The sequence below is a fragment of the Manihot esculenta genome, chromosome 2 (assembly GCF_001659605.2).
Source record: "Manihot esculenta cultivar AM560-2 chromosome 2, M.esculenta_v8, whole genome shotgun sequence".
Taxonomy (NCBI): Eukaryota; Viridiplantae; Streptophyta; class Magnoliopsida; order Malpighiales; family Euphorbiaceae; genus Manihot; species Manihot esculenta.
This window is the reverse complement of record NC_035162.2, coordinates 16,894,593-16,918,153: the sequence shown is the minus strand read 5'-3', so window position 1 is coordinate 16,918,153 and position 23,561 is coordinate 16,894,593. Positions and strand designations below refer to the sequence as shown.

General features: G+C 28.4%; 1 protein-coding gene across 6 annotated transcripts; it reads left to right on the top strand.

Moving 5' to 3' along the window:
• The first annotated feature begins 6,909 nt into the window (after positions 1-6,909).
• LOC110608864 (TMV resistance protein N) lies at positions 6,910-18,652 on the top strand. 6 transcript variants are annotated; one of them, XR_006350076.1, is made up of 8 exons: positions 6,910-7,840; positions 9,217-10,306; positions 10,445-10,738; positions 10,839-11,945; positions 12,082-12,748; positions 13,164-13,251; positions 13,865-13,925; positions 18,411-18,652. XR_006350076.1 is itself a non-coding variant. In XM_043954354.1 (6 exons), the coding sequence occupies exons 1-5, from the start codon at positions 7,356-7,358 to the stop codon at positions 12,736-12,738; spliced, it is 3,633 nt and encodes a 1,210-aa protein (XP_043810289.1). In that variant the 5' UTR covers positions 6,910-7,355; the 3' UTR covers positions 12,739-12,748; positions 13,865-14,214. The 6 variants fall into 6 exon arrangements, 2 of the variants coding, with proteins under 2 accessions (XP_043810289.1, XP_043810290.1); XR_006350074.1 differs by lacking the exon at positions 13,164-13,251; XR_006350073.1 differs by lacking the exon at positions 18,411-18,652 and having other exon boundaries at positions 13,865-14,214.
• The last annotated feature ends 4,909 nt before the right edge of the window (positions 18,653-23,561 follow it).

Sequence of the window (23,561 nt, the reverse complement as noted above, 5' to 3'; positions counted from 1 at the left end):
GCATTAGAACCATTTTTCGCAAAATATCCACAACTGTGCAAAAGTCCAAGCTCATTTACAATAACCAAACAAGAAACATTTTTGGCCCGAAAAAGCCAAATAATGGCACAATTAGCAGCCTGCACTTCTGAACAAGAATATGAACAATTAATGGAAGAAACCAGGAGTTCGACAGCATCACCATCACCAGTAGACCTGGCAGATGACAATGATGATTTTTTCACACAAGCAGAAATGTGACAAAAATAATGATGCAAGCAATGATGTCAGATAGCACAAGCAACAAAAGTGGCAGACACCGACAAAATCAAAAGCACAACGGACAAATGACTCAGCAGACAAAGTGGCCGACAAGATAAAAAGAAAAAGCAAGAAAAGACAAAAAGTAGTGACTCATTCTCCACTGATGCAAGACCGCTCAAACAAATTCAATTCCAATTTGAAGTCCGAAGCAAATGAAGCGCCTATAAAAGGATAATCTCAGACCATTAGTCACACACCGAACTTGAACACTGCACACTTCTTTCTCTAAATGTATTCCAGTTTATTTTTCATATGTAAGGATACCAAAGTTTACAACAACTTGGTAGTAGCAGTTATAATCAATTAGTACAAAGGTAGTACAAAGCTGTATTTTGTATTTCATTTCATTTTAATACAATTATATTTTACCAACTGCTACTGTATAAGTCCGTGTTGACGGCAACTATTTCTTTTTCCCTCTCCGATCATCAATCTGAGTTACTTCTGGGATACCAGAATAACGTTGCAGGAACCTTAACCATAAGTATGCTCTGTGCTTGCAGTTCACACTGATCTGGCACATCAGAAATACTGTTCAACCATCAACATGGAAATAGGAATATATTATTGTACTGTTTGTAATCAATATTATATCCTGAATTTTTGTTTTACATGTAATTGTTTTTACACTGTAGACGTAAATAATTATTACAATGGCCTAGATCTTACTTGTATCCAATGTTTGGAATATGTAGAATCTATATTAATTGACTCAATAAATATTATCTGATGGATTATGCTATCTTTCTATATATTGATCACTATAATACCGTGTATCGATATTCTATTTATCAAAGGAATAGTAATAATAATAATTACTTTGTATATTTGTATCATATACAAGTTGATTACTAAAGCACAATGAGGTTTATAAAATCAGCATTAGAAAATTTAAGTTTAATTGATTTAACTAATAGACAAGAAGTAATACGTTTTAAAAATTGTTTAATTCAACAAGGAAGATTTATTAGTGATTACCATGTTAGCAACCATAATGAATATTGTGATTGTAGAGAAGTAGAAAGAACATTAGAATTATTTAATTCCATGTTAATGTATCTTGAAATATTATTAAGTAATAATAATTTCTAAAACCATGTCTATTAACTGCATGCCTTTTTATATATTTTTATATGTATCTGGAATGGTGTATGTATGGACCATTGTATGTATACTTTATGAATTTTGTTTCGATTATTGGTATTTTGTTAGATAATGTTATATAATACATAAAAAGATCATATATCACCTGATATATCACATATATCACCTGGGTTCAAAAAATGGTATCAGAGCCTAGGATTTCTAGTACTTTTAAACAATTCATAATAAAATGTTAGGGTTAGATCTGTGTCCTCGCTAGATCCATAAGTCAGGCAGACAGGAGTAAGACCTGCAGGTGTGTGAGAAGGAAGTGTAAGAGAAGACCCTGAGATTTTAAAAATGAATTTGTTTCGAAGAAATAGAGAAGCTAGGTCTAGAAACCAAGATGAACTCATAAATGATTTAAACATTAATACAGAAAATAATACAATATTATCTAGAGAAAGTACTTGGGATAATCAACAATTAACAAATTGGAAACCACCAGAAACCCCTATTAATGAAATATATAAAAAAGGAATATTTGATTTTAAATCGTTAATGGCAATTAAAACTAAAGAAAAAGTTATACCTTTATACTCAGAAAATCAATCCATGAGTTTATTAAATAAAAAGACAATTATGAAATATATTAAACATGGTTATAAATTTATGCATATCGGATTAGTACAAATAGCCATTAAACCATTAACAGTAGAAGGATTAGATACCAGTATGCATGTTGCATTAAGAGATGCTAGACATCTAAATTATAAAGATTCACTATTAGGATTATTTGAAACAAGTTTAACAAATGGGCCAATTTATTCAAACTGTTTTCCAAACTTTACCATATCCTTAACAGATCCTAATATAATGAAAATTCTTACTTTAGATATTCTAACTCACAATTATAATATGTTAAAAGGATCTCACATATATGAAGTATTTTATAGACTAAATTACAAAATAATGAATACAGGCTTATGTCCAAATGCTATTAACCATAATAGAATACCAGGAGAAACAGTATTTTGGGAAATCGACCAAACCAAAGCTAATATAAGTATCCCAAGAACATTACAATGGAAAGATGTTACTTTACCAGATAATTGGAAATATCCAGCAAAAACAATACCTAGTAAACCTATTAAGGAAAATAAAGAAATAGACTATATCATACAAAATGAAGATGGTTCATTAGAATTAAAATATAAAAGATCAAATTCTTTTAGACAAAATCCTCCTAGTATTTACCAACCATCTAGACATTCAATAGGAACCTCTCAACGAAAACAAAATATAGAAATTACAGAAATTTTATTTATTTATATATATTATAAATTTAAATTATAATAAATCAATTGATAGTATTAATTATTTTTATTTTTTTAATATTATAATATTAATTTTAAAATTAATATAATGAATTTTTATAATTTTCTGAATAGAGAATGAATTTTATTGCATTTAAAGTATGATTTTATTAGTTTAATTTTTGATATTATAATTTATCACTTTAATATTTTATAATTTTTTACTTTAAAATTAAATATATTATTAATAATTAAAACAACACTATATTATTTAAAAATTTTATATTATCAAATTATCACTTTAATAATTTATAATTTTTATCCTGAAAGTTTGGTTGAATTATCATCTACTTTAAATTTAAATATTATTTTTAATAATTTTAAAAGCAATATTTATATTTATATATATTTTAATCTCATAAATTTTAATATTTTTATTAAAAATTGAATTATCATGATCGGATGATTTAATCATATTATCGATTATTATTTTATAATATTTTTTAATTTAAAATTTTTATTTAATAATTTAATATTATCTTAATTTTTATATTTTTATTTATTAATGTGTATAACCAAAATTAAATAATAAATATTAAGTTTTCAGTTTAATATTCAAATATAATAATTGATATTATTTAATTTTTTATAATAGTTTAATTTTTAATTTAAAATTAAAAATTATATTTCTATTAAAATTAATAATATATAAATAATCTAAATTGAAATATAATGTTGGACAAATATGAAAAATCAAAGTGAACATAAACCTAAAGTAATTAACCATACAAATAATCTAAATTGAAATATAACGCAGTACACATGAAAAATCAAAATGAACATAAACCTAAATTAATTAACCAAACAAATAAATTGAAATCAAGAATCAAAATGAGAGTCTATCAATATAATTAAAAATGTATTTAGAACTTGAGGGGTTAATATCTCCTAATTTAAATTCATGTAACAGTCTTTGCCTTTGTTGTCTCAAAATTAATAAAAATTATTAAATTCTTTATCAATTTTATTAAGCTATTTTTTCAACACACAAAAATAAATAATAATCAAATCAACAAATATACTAATATCTTTTTTTTTTATTTTACTATATAAATAATATAGTAGGATGTGAATTTAATAATATCAAATAATTCAGATATTTATAATAGAGAGGCCATAATTAAATTTTATTAGTTACTATGAAAACTTCATTATATTCAAATAAATAATAATTATCTGTTATTATTTTAATATTATGATAATTATTTTTAATATTTTTAAATAGTATTTAAATTTATTATTTTAATAATTGTATATAAAAATTTTATTTTTTTAATAATTATTTTATATATATATATATATCAAAATCTATAAATTTAAGGATAGATATGTTAAAATTTTAATATTATTATATTTTATATATTTTTAAAATTTTTTAATTAATTAAAATTAATATAAAATATAATAATTTCATATATTTTAAAAAATAATATAAGAAGATATTATATTAAATTTAGAATTTTATTCATATAATAATTATAGTTAAATTTAATGGTAATTATTATATTTTATATGATGTAATAATAATATATTATTATAAAAAATTTAAACTATAAATATGATTATTTATTTATTTAATTAATTATTGATAAATCATTTTCATATATATTTATAAAAATATTTAATTTCATATTTTTTATAAATATTTAAAAATTTATTTTTTTTATTTATTTTATAATTTTATAATAATCACATTATAACATAATATTAAATAATTTTTTTTATAATATTTAATAGTTAAAACTAATTAAAAAACTAATTAATAATTTTTTTAAAATATTAAAGACTTTTTAAAATTAAAATAACAGTTAATAATTTTTTTATATCATAAAAATTAAGTAATAATTTTCTATTATTATTATTATTATTATGTTAATTTTTTCATTATTTTTTTAATAAGTATTTTACTATTTAATTCTTATAATTTTAAAGAATTTATTAGTTATTCTCTCAAATTTTTTAAAAATTTATTAATTATTACTTTCATATTAAAAATATTTTATAACCTTTTTATAATATTTAATAGTTAAAACTAATTAAGAAACTAATTAGTAAATATTTTAAAATATTAAAAAATTTTAAAATTAAAAAAACAGTTAATAATTTTTTTATATCATAAAAATTAAGTAATAATTCTCTATTATTATTATTATTATTATGCTAATTTTTTATTATTTTTTTATTAAGTATTTTACTATTTAATTTTTATATTTTAAAGAATTTATTAATTATTCTCTCAAATTTTTTAAAAATTTATTAATTATTACTTTCATATTAAAAATATTTTATAATTTTTTTATAATATTTAATAGTTAAAACTAATTAAGAAATTAATTAATAAATATTTTAAAATATTAAAAAAATATTAAAATTAAAAAATAGTTAATAATTTTTTCTATATCATAAAAATTAAGTAATAATTCTCTATTATTATTATTATTATTATTATTATTATTATTATTATTATTGAGGAAAAACGCCTAAAGTGATTACTTGTTAATATTATCCTTGATTTGATTGAGACGAAATTTTCTTTCTTAATCTATTTTCTTTTCTTTCAAAAGTGTAATTTCTTGTTTTAGGAAACAAACAAATTCTAACGCAACCAATTCTTTTAATTAGTTTCTGTTTATTTTGTGACAAATTATTTTTTTTTCATAATTTTGTATTTTTTATAATTAAAATGAAACATAGTAATTATTTCATTTACCAAAAATTTTTAAATTAAATAAAAAATGACAATTTATAAAAATATTAATATAATTTTAACCTATAGAAAGTAAGAGTCCATGATTATAACAATAACAAACACACTCTAAAATAATTTTAGAACTTCTATTGATACACGACTTCCCCACTCGTTTGCTTTCTTAACCGTCACTTTCTTGACACGTGATTTAATACTCTTTTGCTTTTTCATCTCTTTAGCCGGCCTCTTTTCTTTGCAAAAATTGATTCTTTCTTCGTTGGCAAACTCACCATCACAAATTTTGCTGCCTTTTTTTCTTGGAAATTTCATAGTGCTAGATTTCACTACCTTCATTGGCTTTACCTCAACTGCAACCTTATGAATAGTAGTATGAACAGCAATCCTCGTAGTTTTAAAAATTAAGTAATTATAAGAACACGGAAAATAAAATAAAAGAAAGAGTAGAGATTTCATCCTTCCATATTACAATTCAATCATAATCGATAAAACATCATAAAACGTTTATCTTATAATTTTGATGGCTTATTTTTATTAAAATTATAAATTTTGTTATAGTTATATTCAATTTGAAAATTGAAATTAAATAAAATATATTTTACTAATATGTCAATACAATGTAAATTATTTATTATATTTATATATAATGTATATAAATAAAATTTTTAATTGTTTTATAATTTAATTTAAAATTTTAAAAATTAATATAATTTTAATTCAAAATCTTTATATTTATTTTTTTCACCATTAAATTTATAAAATCCTATTATTATACTATATTTAATGAAAAAAAAATCAAGGCTTCTTTTTATTTTTTTGGTTTTGATTTTTCTAATTCTTATGAATTTTAATTATATTTTCTCTTAATACAATATCTATTTTTGTGTTTTTTTTAATTTTGTGTTTTCAAATGCTATCTTATATTATTGAGTAATTACATAATATTATTAATGGTATCATTTATTTTTTTTATTATATTAATATGATTTTTTATAAAAAATATAACAAAATTTATTAAAATAAACACTTAATAAAATATTTTAAAAATAAGAAATTAATAAATATAATATTTATTATAATTTTTATTGTATCTAATGGTAAATAGAAATAAGTTAAAATAGTATTTTTTTTTTTTACATTACAGATGAATGAAAAATAAATTTAGAAATTTTTAAAGTTTTAAATTAAATTATAAAATAATAAGAAATTTAAAAATTTTTATATTAATAACGTTTATTTATGTAATATATAAATATAATAAAATAATATATATTATATTGTGACGTAATTAAAATATATTTTTTAATTATAATTATAATAAATTTTATAATTTTAAATAATTTTATAGATTTTTAAAAGTTTTGTATAAATTTATAAAATAATTAAAAGTTTTAAAATTTTGATAGCCCTAGGTTACTCAAGAAAGTACTATAATCAAACCAATCGAAACCACCGGCTCCAATCCGGATCGCGGGCGGCGGGAGAAGGAAGAAGATGCTTTTCTTAAAAAAATAACGCGAAAACTAGCCCACTAGGCAATAGCAGCCTAGGTGTTGACTTGCCTCAACTCTTCGCTGTTTCTTCTCACGTTCTACCTCTCTGGAATTTTCTCTTTCCTTTCTTCTTATTGCTTTTATCATTATCCGACGAGTGCTTCTCTCAATCCCTGCAAAATCACAGCTTCAATCTTCCTTTGCTGCCAACTTCACTATTTCACCTTTGATGCAATATTTCAACTCTTACGATTCTTTATTTTGTTAGAAAATTTTCACATTTGGTCAATTTGCCAGAGTTTACAGTCTCATTGCTTGTTTGGTTGCCAAGAAACCCGAAGGAATTCAAGCAGAATAAAGTATTTTTTGTTTTTGAGCGCGATTGTGTATAAAATGGCTTCCTCTTCTTCTACAAATCTTGAATGGAAATACGATGTGTTCATTAGTTTCAGGGGAAAAGATACCCGTAATAATTTTACCGATTATCTTTATAAGGCATTGTCTCAGAAAGGAATTGAGACTTTCATAGATAATAAGCTTAATAGAGGAGAGGAGATCACTCCAGAGCTATTGAGAACAATTGAAGAATCGATGGTTGCTGTAATTGTTTTCTCACAGAATTACGCGGATTCACCATGGTGCTTGGAGGAGCTCGTGCATATCATGGAATGCAAGAAGGCTCATGGGCAGAATGTTTTACCGGTTTTTTACGGCGTTGATCCTTCCAATGTGGAGGAACAAACTGGGGAATTTGGGAAAGGATATGCTAGAGCTAAAGAACAAGCACAAAATAATGGAGACATGCGGATTGTGAAGAAGTGGAGAGCTGCTTTGAAGGGCGCAGCCAATCTATCAGGACTGGATTCAGCTGTTGTCAGGTAAATGTAGCCTTTCTCTTGTAATTTATTTTTGGGAATTCTTAACAGGTTTACTTTATGAGTAAATTCTATTTATACTTCATTTGATTTCTACATAAATTCCATGTATAATTTAATTATTGAAGTTCTTTTGTTTATTTTCTGAATTATTCTCAATAACAATAAAGTGTTTTTCTTACCTCATACATTATATTAAATAAAGTTTGTTCTTATTATATAATTTAGAATCAAGATCTTTATATTTTTAGAACTCTTAAGATACCTTTTTTTCTAAAAGGAATAATCTTATTTTACTTGTGCATAGAAATTATGTTTAATATTTAATTTTGAAATATTTTTTTTGAATGTTGCGGGTGTGAGAGAAAGATAGAAGATAGGGAGAGAGGGAGAGAGGTTCGAGGGAGAGGGAGTATGTGAGAAAGATATGAGCATTTTGGTCCAAAATTCTTTTTTCTTAATTTTGTGGAATCCATTTGTAATTTCATCTACCTTGTAAAATTTGGTTCAATTTATTTATGTCAATTTCATAGAATTAAATTCTTGGAATTGAAATTTATATTTGTTAAAACCAAACGTATAAGTAATAATTTAAAAAAAAAATGTTAAACATGAATTCAATTGAATTTGACCAAATTTTGTGGAATTTGCTTTAACCAAATATACTATAAGTCTTGATTAGAAAGAGAAAGGGAAAGAAAACTTTCTTTTTATCTATCATCACCTTAGCCCTGTTGGATGACTAAATAATCTTTCTTTACCCTATTGGTATAAAATAATTAATTTTGGTGTACATAACTATGTACTTGTGTGATATATTAAGACCAGAAAGCTTTCCTTTTGTTTATTATCCCTGCCTTTCCCCCTTTTTTGGCCAAAAGAAAAGATCCGAGAACATGATTTTAAATTTTTGTTGTATAAGTTGCAGTAATTCATATTTCCAGTTTTTTCATATTCTGGTTGCTCTTTGGAGATGTGATCATGCCTGTCTAATTTTGGAGTTCTTTTACCATCTGCGCATATAAGGAGCTACAATGCTTATAGCTATTAAAATAATATGAAAGCACGCATAAAAAATGTACAATGATGACAAAGATGATGATAATAATAAATGAAATTTTTTCTCTTTCTAGGGTTTGTTATTTGCTTAGAAGGCAGCATTTTTCTGCATTTACATCTGAGAGTTGAAATATTATCGAAATAGATTCCAATTTATGCAGAAGAAGAGAGAATTCCGTATCCTGAAAAAGAATGTTTGACATTTGAGCTTTGTCAGAGCCTTTTTTAAGGTTGAAACAAGTTAACTACATTGTTTTTTTTTCTTCGCTCTCTTTTTCAATCATTTGAACTTATCACTATTTGTTCTTTCTATATTGCAGACCTGACTGCACCCTTATCAATGAAATTGTAAAACATGTACTGAAGAAGTTGAATCAGACATCATCAAGTGACACTGAGGGACTGATTGGAATAGAATCTTCCTTGGAGAAAGTGGAAAAATTATTAAACATTGAATTTCCTGATGTTCGTATGATAGGAATTTGGGGCATGGGTGGTATAGGCAAAACAACCATCGCTGGTGTTATCTTTAACCGCATATCTCCTCTATTTGATAGTTGCTGCTTCCTTGCAAATGTTAGGGAAGAATCAGAGAAAATGGGACTCCCACGTTTACAACAAGAACTTTTCTCAATATTGTTAGAGGATGACAATCTAAACATGCATATGCTTAGCACAGAACCTGCTTCTGTAAAAACCAGGCTCCACAGAAAGAAGGTCTTTATTGTTCTTGATGATGTGAATAGTTCAAGACAGCTAGAACTTTTAGCAGGGATCAATTGGTTTGGTCGTGGGAGTAGAATCATTGTAACAACTAGAGAAAGACAATTGCTAGTTAGCCATGGAGTGGAATTTATATATGAGGTTAGGGATCTAAATGAGGACCATGCACTTGAGCTCTTTAGTCGGTATGCTTTTAGGCAGAAACATCGAACAGAAGAATTTACAGAGCTTTCAATGCGTGCCATTGATTATTGCAAGGGGCTACCATTAGCACTTAAAGTTTTGGGTTCTTCACTATATGGTAGAAGTGAGAGAGAATGGAATGCTTCCTTAAGTAGACTGGAGAAACATTTCAACAAAGATATTCAGCAAGCCCTCAGAATAAGCTATGATCAACTTGATGACTTAAACAAGTCTTTATTTCTTGATATTGCATGTTATTTCAGGGGCCAAGACAAAGATTATGTAGCAAATATTCTAACAAGTTTTGGCTTCCATCCTGAAAGTGGAATAGGAGAACTTGTTGATCATTCTCTAGTAACTGTATTTGACAACACATTATCAATGCATGATTTACTGCAAGACATGGGCCGGGAGATTGTGCGCCAACAATCCCTTAAAGATCCTGGCAAACGCACCCGGCTCTGGGACCATGAGGATGTCGTTCAAGTGTTGATGCAAGAGTCGGTAAGTGAGATATTTTCATGTGAGCATAAAGCTGTATAGTATAGGTATTTGCTTCTTAAGAAATTATACATGACATTTTATATGTAACTTTTATGAGATTTTATCCTTTGACATTTGGTCTCTTCTTCGGGTTATTAGGGGACAAAACATGTTGAATGCATAGTCATAGACTTGTCTAAAACAGATGAGAGGCATTTCACTGCTGAGGCATTTATGAAGATGAAAAATCTAAGATTGATTGATGTCCATGGGGCCTATGGAGATCGCAAGGTGCACCTTTCTGGGAACTTCAATTTTTTATATTATGAACTAAAATGCCTCTGTTGGGAAGGGTACCCCCTTAAATATTTGCCAACAAACTTCAATCCGAAGAAGATCATTATGATTGAAATGCCTCGGAGCTCCATTAAACAACTCTGGAAAGGAATCCTGGTATGAGAATTCCTCTGTTTTTTTTCCTTCTTTCAGAATGATTTTAAGAGTTTGGGAAGTTAATTTGCTCTGGTAATTTCTATTTCTGTTGATTGAACAGCACCTCAACAAGTTGCAAATTATAAATCTGAGTCATTCCCAATTCCTAACTGAGACCCCAGACTTCACTGGAGTCCCAAATCTTGAGACTTTGATTCTTGAAGGTTGTACAAGCCTCTCTAAGGTTCACCCATCAGTTGGAGTACTCAAGAAGCTTGCTTTGTTGAATTTGAAGGACTGCTGCTGCCTTCGCAGCCTTCCAACAGGAATTGAATTAGAAAGTCTCAATACTCTTATTCTTTCTGGCTGCTCTAAACTTGGAAGTTTTCCAGATATTCTGGGAAATATGGAACACTTGTCAAAAGTTGCGTTGGATGGGACTGCCATATCTGAACTGCCTCTCTCAATAAAAAATCTTACTGGGCTAGTTTTCTTGAGTATGAGAAATTGTAAGAACCTTGGGAGTCTTCCAAGCAACATTAAATTTTTGAAATCTCTGAAAAATCTTGATCTATTTGGCTGCTCAAATCTTGATAGTTTACCTGAAAGCTTGGGGTTCCTAAAACGCTTGGAGAAGCTGGATGTAGGAGAAACTGCTGTTAAAGAACCACCATCCTCCATTGGACTATTGGGAAATCTGAAAGTGTTATCTTTTTGTGGAATTAAACCTATACCAGTTCATTGGTATGACAAGTGGTTGTCTATATTTGGAAAAACACATGATTGTGTGGGTTTATCATTACCTTCTTTAAAAGGTTTACATTCTCTAACAGAACTAGACCTCAGCGACTGCAACCTTTCAGAGGAAATGTTCCCTGGAGACTTTCACTATCTATCCTCACTGGTGGTATTAAATCTAAGCAGAAATAATTTTGTAAATACACCTGCGAGCATCAGCCAACTTCCTCAGCTGCGATATCTCTATTTGGATGAGTGCAAGAATCTTAAAGCTTTGCGAAAGCTTCCAGCAACCTTACATGAAATATATGCAAATAGTTGCATCTCCCTAGAATCACTATCAAGTCCAGATGCAATTGCAGGTAAATGGATGTGGCCAATTTTCTACTTCACTAATTGTTCGAAGCTTGCTGTGGATCAAGGTGGTGATAGTATGGCATTTAAATTTTTAAGAAGCCATTTGCAGTCTTTATCAATGAATCAGCTTCAGGTCCCTTCTACCTCTCTCTCTCTATCTGCTTGCCTCCCCGCACCACCCCTCTCCACCCCCCTCCCCCCCCCCCCCCAAAAAAAAAAAAAAAAAAAAAAAAACTGAATCTCTTAACATGGGCATTTCCATGATGCAGGATGTCTCATTTAGGGGTTGTAGATTTGATGTTATTGTTCCTGGAATTGAAATTCCAAATTGGTTCATCCAACAAAATATGGGCCCATCAGTTGTCATAAAGTTAACTCCAAATTGGTACAATGACAAGTTCAAGGGACTGGCTGTCTGTCCCGTTTTTGCAATCCGTGGTAATCCAGATTTGCTTACTGATGGTCCAGCTTCAGATATAGCCATCTATTGCAGGTTGGAAGCTGTTGAATATACTGTGGTCTCTAGCTTTAAATTTCTCATCTATAGAGTCCCATCTCTTCAGTCTGATCACCTTTGGATGGGCTTTCATTCCCGAGTAGAATTTGATAAATCAAATACGTTGAAGAAGTGTCGCTATCTTAGAGCTTCATTTGAATCATCTGTCCCGGGCATGGAAGTGAAAAAATGTGGAATCCGTTTGGTTTATGATCAAGATGAAAACGAGTACAATCTCATGGCTGAGGAATCCAGCCTTCCTTGTGACAGTTTAGGTCTTGTCAATCAAGTTATTGATGAGCCCATGGTGGTAGATGAATGGTGCAAGTTGAAGAGACACCATCATGACCATAATAAAGCTGGACCCAGTAAAAGCGAAAGTTCTGATTTGGAAGAGGAGCCATTCCCTAAACGTTTGAAAAATTTGTAGACAAATTCAGGTTTTTCACAGGCACTTCTTTACTTGGATATGCTTTATTTTCAATTTGATATTCCATGAAGTTTTTTTCCCTTTTTTTTCTGTTGAGTTAAAAAATTGTTCCTTGTCCCACTGGAAGTTGATTGATTATCGTAAATATGCATGCAAACGCTTGTTTTTATGGTAGAGATAAAAAAGGGCCTGTGACAGTGACAGTGACTTATAGGCGCTATGCATTTAATTTCACTCGCTTGTAGTCACGGTACATTAATTTAACACGGTCACAGCTATAACAATGAAAAAGCCAATGAAGGGGTTGACTAGGGGAGTAGGAAAAGACTGAGAAAACAGAACTTTTATGAAATTCATCTAATTTAATTAATTTTGTTGAGGCTAATTGTGATTTTTCTGTTATTGTTTATATTATTATATTTTAGGGTTTCTACCTAAATGCAACTTAATGGAGTGTCATAAATGTTGGAGAAGAATCAAGTGACATATTTAGAGCTTCCTTTTGTATGCAAGGTTTGTTTTGAGATGCCAGATTTTGGTAATATTTTTATAATTGAATTACTTCTATAAGGCTGAAAATGTTAGCTATTAGGGCCTCAAATATCCATACAAATTTTCAAGATCCTGTTGCAACTTGCAAAGGCTGCAATGAATGTCACTTGCTGATTTCCTCTAATAGATGAGAAACATCCAAATCGATTTGGGCATGAACTAAACCTTTTGTATGCAAGGTTTGTTTTGAGATGCCAGATTTTGGTAATATTTTTATAATTGAATTACTTCTATAAGGCTGAAAATGTTAGCTATTAGGGCCTCAAATATCCATACAAATTTTCAAGATCCTGTTGCAACTTGCAAAGGCTGCAATGAATGTCACTTGCTGATTTCCTCTAATAGATGAGAAACATCCAAATCGATTTGGGCATGAACTAAAATGTTTAGCTGTATTAAGCTTTTAGATTTTTCTTGGAATGTACAAGCTACAGTAATTGTGGATCTCAAAATCAGGAATTTCTAATTAAGTGTATACTTTTGCTTTCTTGATTATGTTTTTTAGATTAAATTTTGTGTGCTTATGTGCATTTTTTTCTAGTTGAGTAAATGTTGTAGTATTGTTGGCATGCAGAACTTTGGACCTTCTGATGATGAAACAGATGAGGGAACCAATTAACCAGTAAATCTGAAAGGTAAAATGTTACTCTACTGTTGATCTTTCATTGGAGGAGCAGAATTCACAAATATCTTTGCATTCTTTTCACATTTGTTCTTGAAAAGCTTTACGCAGGGAGCTAATTGCACCCTGATTGTCTTTTCTTTATCATATCTTAAAATAATCTATAAAAGAAAATATTTTGACAGGCCGAATGCATATTGTGCATTCGGCTTCAACCTGGTGTAAAAAGTCATTTTTTACCTATTCAATTTTGTAGTCATTCTACTTATTCTTTAAATTTATAAACTAATATTCCCCTATAATTTATGTACTAAACGATGTCATAAGCTTGCATGTGGAAATCAATTTTTTAGCATATCTCAATAGGATATAAATCCCTCGAAAAAGGAAAAAAGAAGAAATAATTTAAACAAATTTATTGTTACAGTTCTTTTTTTTCCCAAGTCAACATATTTAATAAATTTCACTCGGAGTGTTGAATCACTCATGTAGCTGAATTGTATTTAAAGGTTAAATGGAATATGTCCAGTGTTGAGGAAGGAAAATGATTTTATGTGAAGTCTCCTTCTCCACCACCTTTTAGAATTTGATGGAACTAGTTAAGTTGTGCAGAACTTTTATAGCATGCATAAAAAGTTTTAAGAAAATATAAATAAAAATTATAATTTTTCAAGCTACTCAAAATTTGAATAAATTACAAATAGAAAAATATCTATAAATTAAATAGAAATTTAGAGAATTATAATCAGTAAATATAGCATTACGTAAAAAAACTTTGCAATTTTCTTTTTATTTTTCAATGACATTTTATTGCCAAAATTGAAACTATACAATCATATACATCAAAGTTTACTCTATTCACAATTAACAATTCAGGGAAGATAACAGGGCAGATGTATATGATTATATGAAAAAAAAAAAATTATGAGATAAAGAGAATATATAATTAAGGAGATGAGCAGGGGACGGAGATAAAGGGCGAAGGGGATCTTGGTCCTCCAAACATTTTTTTTAAAATTTCAATTAGGTATACTAAATTTTATATTTTTAGAATTGAGTCTTTATTTTTTATTTGCCCCTTCAATAATTTATAAGAAAAATTTTTAAACAGTGATGTGGTCAAAAAATATAACTATATTGTGATTGATTAAATTTGTAAGATAGAGAAGTGAATTGGTTAGCATTTATAGCAATTATTTCGACGCTCAAGTTAGTAAACTGGAGAATGCTCAAGTTAGTAAACTGGAGAATAGGGCGAGTATAAAGAATTGGTTAGAATACAAAAGTAATTGCGTAAAAATAGTGTATTTTTATTTCTGTGATCATTCACTTTTGCACTGTAAGAAGATGGTGATTATTATAGCAACTCCTATAAATCTGGAAATGATGTGGCCGGTTAATTGATAAGGGATTTCGCTGGCTAAGCGGTCGGGATCTCGTGATTACAGACGTAATGAGATCTGTTGGATGGCTAATGGTAACATTATGTGAAGACTTGACCTTATCAGGAATAATAAGCGAATCTTGATGAAGAGTCAGATGCCCTGGTATTCAGGTCTTCCTTTCCTCATATAAGACCGTGTATTGACTTATCACACCTTTGCCATGTGGTCTTATCTTATGGTGATAGCTCATGACTTATTTTGAGCGATTGTTGTGTAATATTAGAAGTCTCCACTATTTTTCGATTCTTTAAATTCGAACGTGACAGTTATTTTTATGTCCTGGGGCACGTGGCTTGTTCAGATTTGTCTTATCCAGTCTTGATGACGACTTAGAAGGATTTTATTATTCGAGATTGATACCTAGTCTCGTGGTCTAGTTGATACTCGCTTTGTGGTTGGGCATAAAATGCTTTAGAAATCTTTCGGGAAGGGGGACCAACACCTGATCATTTGGCCCGGCGAATACTCGCCTTATAGCTCGGGCATAAAAATGCCTTTAAAAACTTTTTGTGAAGTAGGACTAACACTTGGTCATGTGGCTTGGTGGCTACTCGCCTTATGACCTATGTATAAAATACCTTAAAAACTTTTTGTGAGGCGGGATTAACACATGGTCTTTATGGCCTGGCGAATACTCATCTTATGGCATTGTTTTGTGGGTCCAATGCCTAATCTTCATGACTTGGCGGATTCCACCTTGTGGTCTTGGGTCCAATACCCAATCTTCATAGTCTAGCAGATTCCCGCCTTATGACTTTGTTTTGTGGGCCCAACGCTTAGTTTTTATGACATGACGGATTTTCGATTTATGGGCCCAACACCTGGTTTTTATGGCATGACGGATTTTCAATTTACGGTCTTGTTTAGAGGGTTCAATCCCCATCTTCATGGCCTGGCAGATTCCTGTGGTCTTGTTTTGTGGGTCTAACGCCCGGTCTTCATGGCTTGACGGATTTTCAACTTATGATCTTGTTTAGTGGGTCCAACGCTCGGTTTTCATGGCTTGACAGGTTCCCTCCTTGTGGCCTTGTTTAGTGGATTCAACGCCCGGTCTTCATGGCTTGATGGTTCCCGCCTTGTGGCCTTGTTTTGTGGGTCCAACACTCGGTCTTCATGGCCTGTCGGGTTGGATTCTCGCCTTGTGACTTTATTTAGTGAGTTCAACGCCCGGTCTTCATGTCCTGACGAATTCTCGCCTTATAGCCTTGTTTAGTGCTCTTTAATCTTTTTTTTGAAGAAGGCAACCCATCATTCCTACTCACTGAATCAAGACAACACATGAAAAAATACCTATTATGTACGCCCAAAGTATGTGGGACAACTCCTCGGGCCAGTAGCTTTTGGTTCGGTTGAGTCTTTTCTTTAGCTCTTATAAGATAGTCCTATTTGTAATCTTGATCATTCCATTAGTCTGTGGGTGATAGGTCAAACTGAACCTTAAGTCAATCTCCTATTTGCTGCAGAAATCTTTGAACTTAGAACTCGCGAATTGAGTTTCGTTGCAGGTGATTACTATCTTTGAGCTTAAAACTTAGAACTTAGAACTCAATAAAGTCCACACACATTCTCTACCTTCCGTATGCCTTCTTTACTAGTATCACATTGCGAGCCATGTAAAATACTGGATCTCCTTAATTAATCCTACATTTAATAGCTTGTTAACCTCTTTCTTGATCACCTGCTGTCTCTCCGGTGCGAACTTTCTTTTCTTTTATTAGACCAGTTTTATTGTTTTGTCGATAGATAACTTATGGGTGATAAGAGCCGGACCCATTCCTATAACATCTTTTGGAGACCAAACGAAAGTGGTACTTGATATTTTAGCAACTCTATTAAACTATTCTTTGTTTCACCAATTAATACAGTACCGAACCGTACCTTTTGATCTTTACCTAACTATACTTCTTTTACTGGGTCTGTTGACTCTGATTTTATATGCGAGTCCGATTTTTCTAGCAAGTTGATGGGTATTGTTGCTTTCTCGAGATTTTTTGTGGGGGTGTCTATAATATTCTTTGGCCATCTTCGAATTGTCTCGGACTACGGTTAATCCCCCAGAAGCTGGTAACTTAAGATACATAACACCCATATTAATGACTATACCATGACAGTTTATAACTGGGTGGCCGAGTATCACATTGTACTCAAATGAGATATCTACCACTGCGAACTCCACATACAGCTCCCGCTTATACTTCTCATCACGCAGCACATGGAGGAGGTTGATAGTACTTAGTACTGTTACGATCTTGCCTCCTAATCCTGTTAACAGATAGGAAACTTTAGCAAGACTATTTTTATCCAAGCTTAACTTATTAAAAATATTTAAGGTGAGAAGGTTAATGAAACTATCTGTATCCACCAAGACTCATCTCATTTCATACCTATTTAGAAGGATCTTGACAACCAGCGGATCGTTTTGAAAAAATCCTATCGCTTTGTCTGCAGGTCCAAATTTTACTTCATGGCTCCTGTTCAACTGACAAGACATCTTCTTCGATGCGTTTGTTTTTTCCTTTGCCATCATCAGATCCTCCTGCAATATATGTATGACCCCCACAGGTTCACTGTTAGGGGCAAAAGAAATGATAGCTCCCTCAATAATAACAATCTTAGTAGCTTGTGAAATTTCAGCCATTTCGAAAGACAGGTTTCTTTTCAAGAGAAAAGAAATAAGGGACTGGCTTTAATGCAAATGACCAAAGATAATTCAATGGATCTCCTAACAGCAGAATCAAATGATGCGGTTGGAAAATAAAGCTGTGCTGTGATTGTCTAAACCTGTAAGACAGAGAAAGTGAGGTGGTTGGTGCCTACAACAATCATTCTGACGCTAAAATTAGTATACTAGAGAACTAGGTGAGTATAAGAAATTGCTTAGAACACAAGAGTAGTTGGGTAAAAATAGCGTATTTTTGTCTCTGTAATTATTTGCTTTTATGTTGTAAGAAGATGATGTTTATTATAATAACTCTTGTAAATTCGACAATGATGTGATCGATTAGTTGATAAGGAATTTTGCTAGCTCAGTGATCGGAGATTTGTGATTACAGGCATAATGGGGATCTGTTGGATGACTAACGATAACTTTATGTGAAGACCTAACCTTGTTAGGAATGGACAAATCTTGATGAAGAGTCGGGTGCTTTGATATTCAAATTTTTCTTTTTTCGATTAGGACTGCATATTGGCTTATCAGATTCTTACTACATTATTTGGCTTATCATGACTTGTTTTAGGCAACTATAATATTAAATAGTTATATTAATTTCTTTTTCATTAATCGAGTTGAAACTTTCTACAAATCTCTAATAGTTTATAACATATTTATTATAATTAAATTTAAAATATTTAAATTAATTGATTATTATTAAATGGATATAATAATTTAATTAAAAAATATTTTTAAAATTTTATATTTACAAGTTAAATATGATTGATAGTTGTTTTTAAAATTTTATGAAACTCAATATAAATATTATATAATCTCAAATTAATTTTCTTTTATCCAAATTTTAAAATTATTTTGTTTATAAATGTATAATTATATAAAATCAATTTCTCTTAAAATTTTTGAATTGTAATAACTTAAGGTTTACATTTATTTTTCTACTGATATGTTTGTTTTACATTTTATTAATTTTTAATTTTCATGTCTTTTTAATTTTAATTTTTAATTTATTATTAATTATTTCAAACTCCTACGTTATTATTCCATATAATTAGAGGTTATATTATTTTTTTTCTTTTTAATTTTATGAATTTTATGTAATAGTGTAATGTAATACCTTGATATTGACTTATTTTTACTTTTAAAAATATAAATTTATATTATAAAATTAAATAATAATCATAATTATAATTATGTGATACTTATTATATTATAGATTTTTTTAAATAATTTTTACTAAACAATTATATACTTTGATTTTTTTTTGTGTTTTTTATATATTTAATTATCAAATAGATAAAATTTTATTATTTTTTTGAGACTACTTTCAATTCTATTGCAATTTTTTAGTAATTTTATTTAAAAAACATTTTGATTTATTAATAATATATTATTTTTACTTATTATTTTATAAATTTATTGATAATAATTTACTTATCATTATTATAATATTACTTGTGTCATGTTATGATACATACACATATATATAAGTGCAACTAATGAAAATTTATTTTAATTGAATTGAATAAATTAAAAATTTATAAAAATCAAATTGAATCGATTCAATTTGATTTGATTTGATCTGATCAGGTTGAGTTTTTAATAAATTTTTTATTTTTTATTTTTTACATTTTAATTTTAATATTTTAAAATTTAATTAAAATATTTTATTTTTAATTATAGTCTAATATTTTAATATTATTAAAAATAATATACTATTATCATCAGTTCAGTTTAGTTTTTTTATTTTTTTTAATTAAAATTAAATTAAATTAAAATAATTAAAATTTTTAAATTAAAAATTAAATTAAACTAAAATAAATAAAAAATTATATTAAAATTTTAAATTAATTTAATTTCATCAATTTTTTCGATTTAAATCGAATATTCCTTTAACATAAATTCATTAACAGTATGACCAGCCTTAACTAGCCCGCAATAACCGTATGACCACCTTAACTACCCCGCAATAAAATTTTTTGGTTCTGCCCTGGAAATAAGGGAGGAATTAAATATGAAAAAAGAAAAGGGAAATTGGAACCGAAAGAGTTATTGAGAATGTATAATGCTGAAGTAAGAAGGACGAAAAACCTACTGTGATTAAAGAGGGTTACATTTACTATGGAAGAAGGAAAGAAAGAAAATATACTTAAACACTCGACAGGAAAAAGACAGCCACTTGTCAATATTGTGTTAATCTATTTTAGAATTCAGATTTACAATATATTATGTAGATATGCAATGGAAGACCATTTCCACAGCAGAAAACAAGTACTAATAGTATTAAACTTGTTAACCACGGGAGGAAAGAGTTTTTCTTCTAAGCATGCATAAAGAGAAAAATAATAGAGAAAAACAATTGAAAATCATGTGGTTTTGAAAAATATTTTCGAGAGAGAGTGAATAAGTTTGATAGTACAAACATGTTAGACATTTTAAATATTGAATAAATTAATTATTTGATATTTAAAATATTTAACAAATAACTCTGTGCATGAATAATATAAATGAGTATTGAACAAATTAATTATTCGATATTCAAAATGTCTAACAAATAGCTTCGTGCTTGGATAACACAGATGATTATCGAATAAATGTTAGATATCGAACAAATATGTTAGACATTTTGAATAAATAAACTAATTGTTCGACATTCAAAGTGTCTAACAAAGTGTGACGTGTCACTGTTTGGCATTTAAGTATTGATAGGCACCCTGTTAACTGACAGGCTCTCTACACCCTTGCCTCACTATTCAACATGTCATTATTCTCTGTATCTCTGATTGAATCGTAGATTGATGGGTGAGGGGGTATGCTGTGTTGGACTGTTTTAATTATTGTTAAGCATGACAGGTGACATATGGGTGGCTGCATCCAACGGGTGCATGCGGAACTCCCCTCCCCTCTAAAACCTACTCAACTATAGCTTTAAAACCCCTTCCCCACCTCTTTCCATTTCCTCTCCGTTATCTTCATCTTCTCTCTATTATTTCTTCTTCTCCTTATTCTACTTCAAAAAATTGTGGTGGCTCTCCATCTTCTTGATAGTTTTCTTAATTTTTGTGATCTTTTCATGCCTTTAGCAGGTATGTTTTTATATCCTTATATTTTTATTTTAATTTTAATACGTGCATTATAAAATACAAATATATTTATCGTGTAAAAAATATAATTGTGGCTTAGAGTAGTAATAAAATATTTATTGTAATTTAGGTGATAAAAATTATAATTGCAATTTAATATAGAAGTAAAATTTTTATTGTGATTTAATAGAAAAAAAATTAATATTGATAATTTAGTGTAATATTAAATTATATATTGTATTTTAGGTAAAAAAAAATTAATAATTATTATGGCGTGTAGTAAAAATAAATTTATTGTGATTGGAAAAAAATTTATAATTATGATTTAATATAGTATTAAAATATATATTGTGATTTTAATAAAAAAATTTAATAATTGTATTTTAGTATAGTTATAAAATATTTATTGTAATTTTGGATAGTTATTTTTTATATTATGATTTAGTTAGTAATAATTTTTTCTTAAATTTAGTGCAGTAAGTTTTTTCATTGTAATTTATTGTACTAATTTAATTTTTATAATATAGCATAAATATACTTTTTATTTATTGTGATCTAATTAATAAATTTTATTTTTTATAATTTATTGTAATTAATTATTTTTTATAAGTAAATATGGATGAGTGATGCAACTGTCATGATCCACACGATTATATTTTGTTGAGTCTTAATGATCCGTTGGTATTATATGTGGTCTCAAAACATCAGAGGTCATATGGCAACAAATCATAGAAAGCAAACCAACTGAAATTGTTTTGTAAATGAACGAAATTCTAAAGTAAATTATATCTCATTTATGACATATAGATTTTCATAAAATTTATGTAAATTTAATTAAATTAAATTAATCATGAATATATTTAAATAAAAGTTTATAATTTTTAATATACTTATCTTTTAGAAGAATTTACGGATAGTTTTTCATTGAATTTGCAACGAAATGAAACCTTTTAATATTGAAAATAAATAATCTAAGGTTAAATATTTATTTTTTAATAATTAAATTTAATTATTACATGAAATATAAAATAAATTTTATTTGAAAAAGAATAAACATGAATCTTACTAGCAATGAAATAAAAATATTAAAATAGACTCAATTAATTTTTGAATACACAAAACTTATTCTATATTATAAATGTCGAATAAATTTATTTCAATATTTAATATATAAGTGTGGAATTTGTTTCACAAGATGAACTTTTTCAAAAGTCTAATTATTAAACTAAGTTCTTTATTCTACAATTCAAATAAGCTTGTTTGATATTACGATCATGAATAAGCTTGTTCACTTCCCTAGTTTTGAAAATATATTTTAGGATCACGCAATACATAATTTGAAAAGAAAAAACTTCAGGAGGAAAAAGCAAATAAATTTGAGAGAGAGAGAGAGACGAAGATGGCATGTTTTTCCCGTGTTTTTCCGAGAAGCCAAAAGGAAGCTGCTGCTACCGCTCTTGGAGAAGCGTTTCTTGGGAAAAATTTGAAAGTTTTCAAGAATGGGAGTGAGAGCAAAGCCCATGATAGTGCTCAGGTACGAGAAACTAGTGGAGATCGACTTGGGAACGACGAATTCAGCGGTGGCAGCGAACGAGGATGGGAAACCAATCCTAGTGACGAACTCGGAGGCTCAAAGAACGACGCCATCGGCGGTGGGGTTTACAAAGAATGGGGAATAGCTGATTCGATAAATAGCGATGATGCAAGCTATAATGAACCCAGAAAACACGTCTTTCTCTATGAAGACGTTCATTGAGAGGACGTACGAGGAAGACAAACAGGTCTCCTATAAGGTGGTCAGGTATGAGAATGGAAATGTCAAGCTTGACTGCTATGCCGACGGGAAGCATTTCTCACCGGAGGAATCTGTGTTCTGGTATAATCTACTAGTTTGCTTGCTGTTTTTAGTTTTTGCATTTAAAAACGAAACTTCACCAATGATGCCAAAAATATATACATAATATAATACTTCAAAATTAATAAACCTCGCAGCTGAATCCTATTATTTTAATAATAAATAATTTTATTTTAAAATTTTATTTTATTAATAAGTCTTTTTCATAATTAAATTATATCAATTTAATTTTTTAAATTTTATTTTTAATAATAAATTAATCATTTTAATTCTATAATTTATAATAATTTAATTCTTATAATTTTAATATTTATAATAATTTAATCTCTTTAATTTAAATTGATTTTTTAATTAATAATTAAATAATAATAAATTTAACTAAGATTATTTTATTAATAAAATAAAAATTTAAAGATTAAATCGTTTACTTTTAAAATTATAGGCATTAAATTATAAATTTTATTAAGAAAACTTACCTAAAAAGAGTTTAAAGTATTGGAATGTCACAATGGTGGGCAGGGGCGTATCCACACTAGGGCCAAAGGAGACTATACCCCTTGAACTTTTTAAAATTATTTAGTAGTTTTTTTTTTTA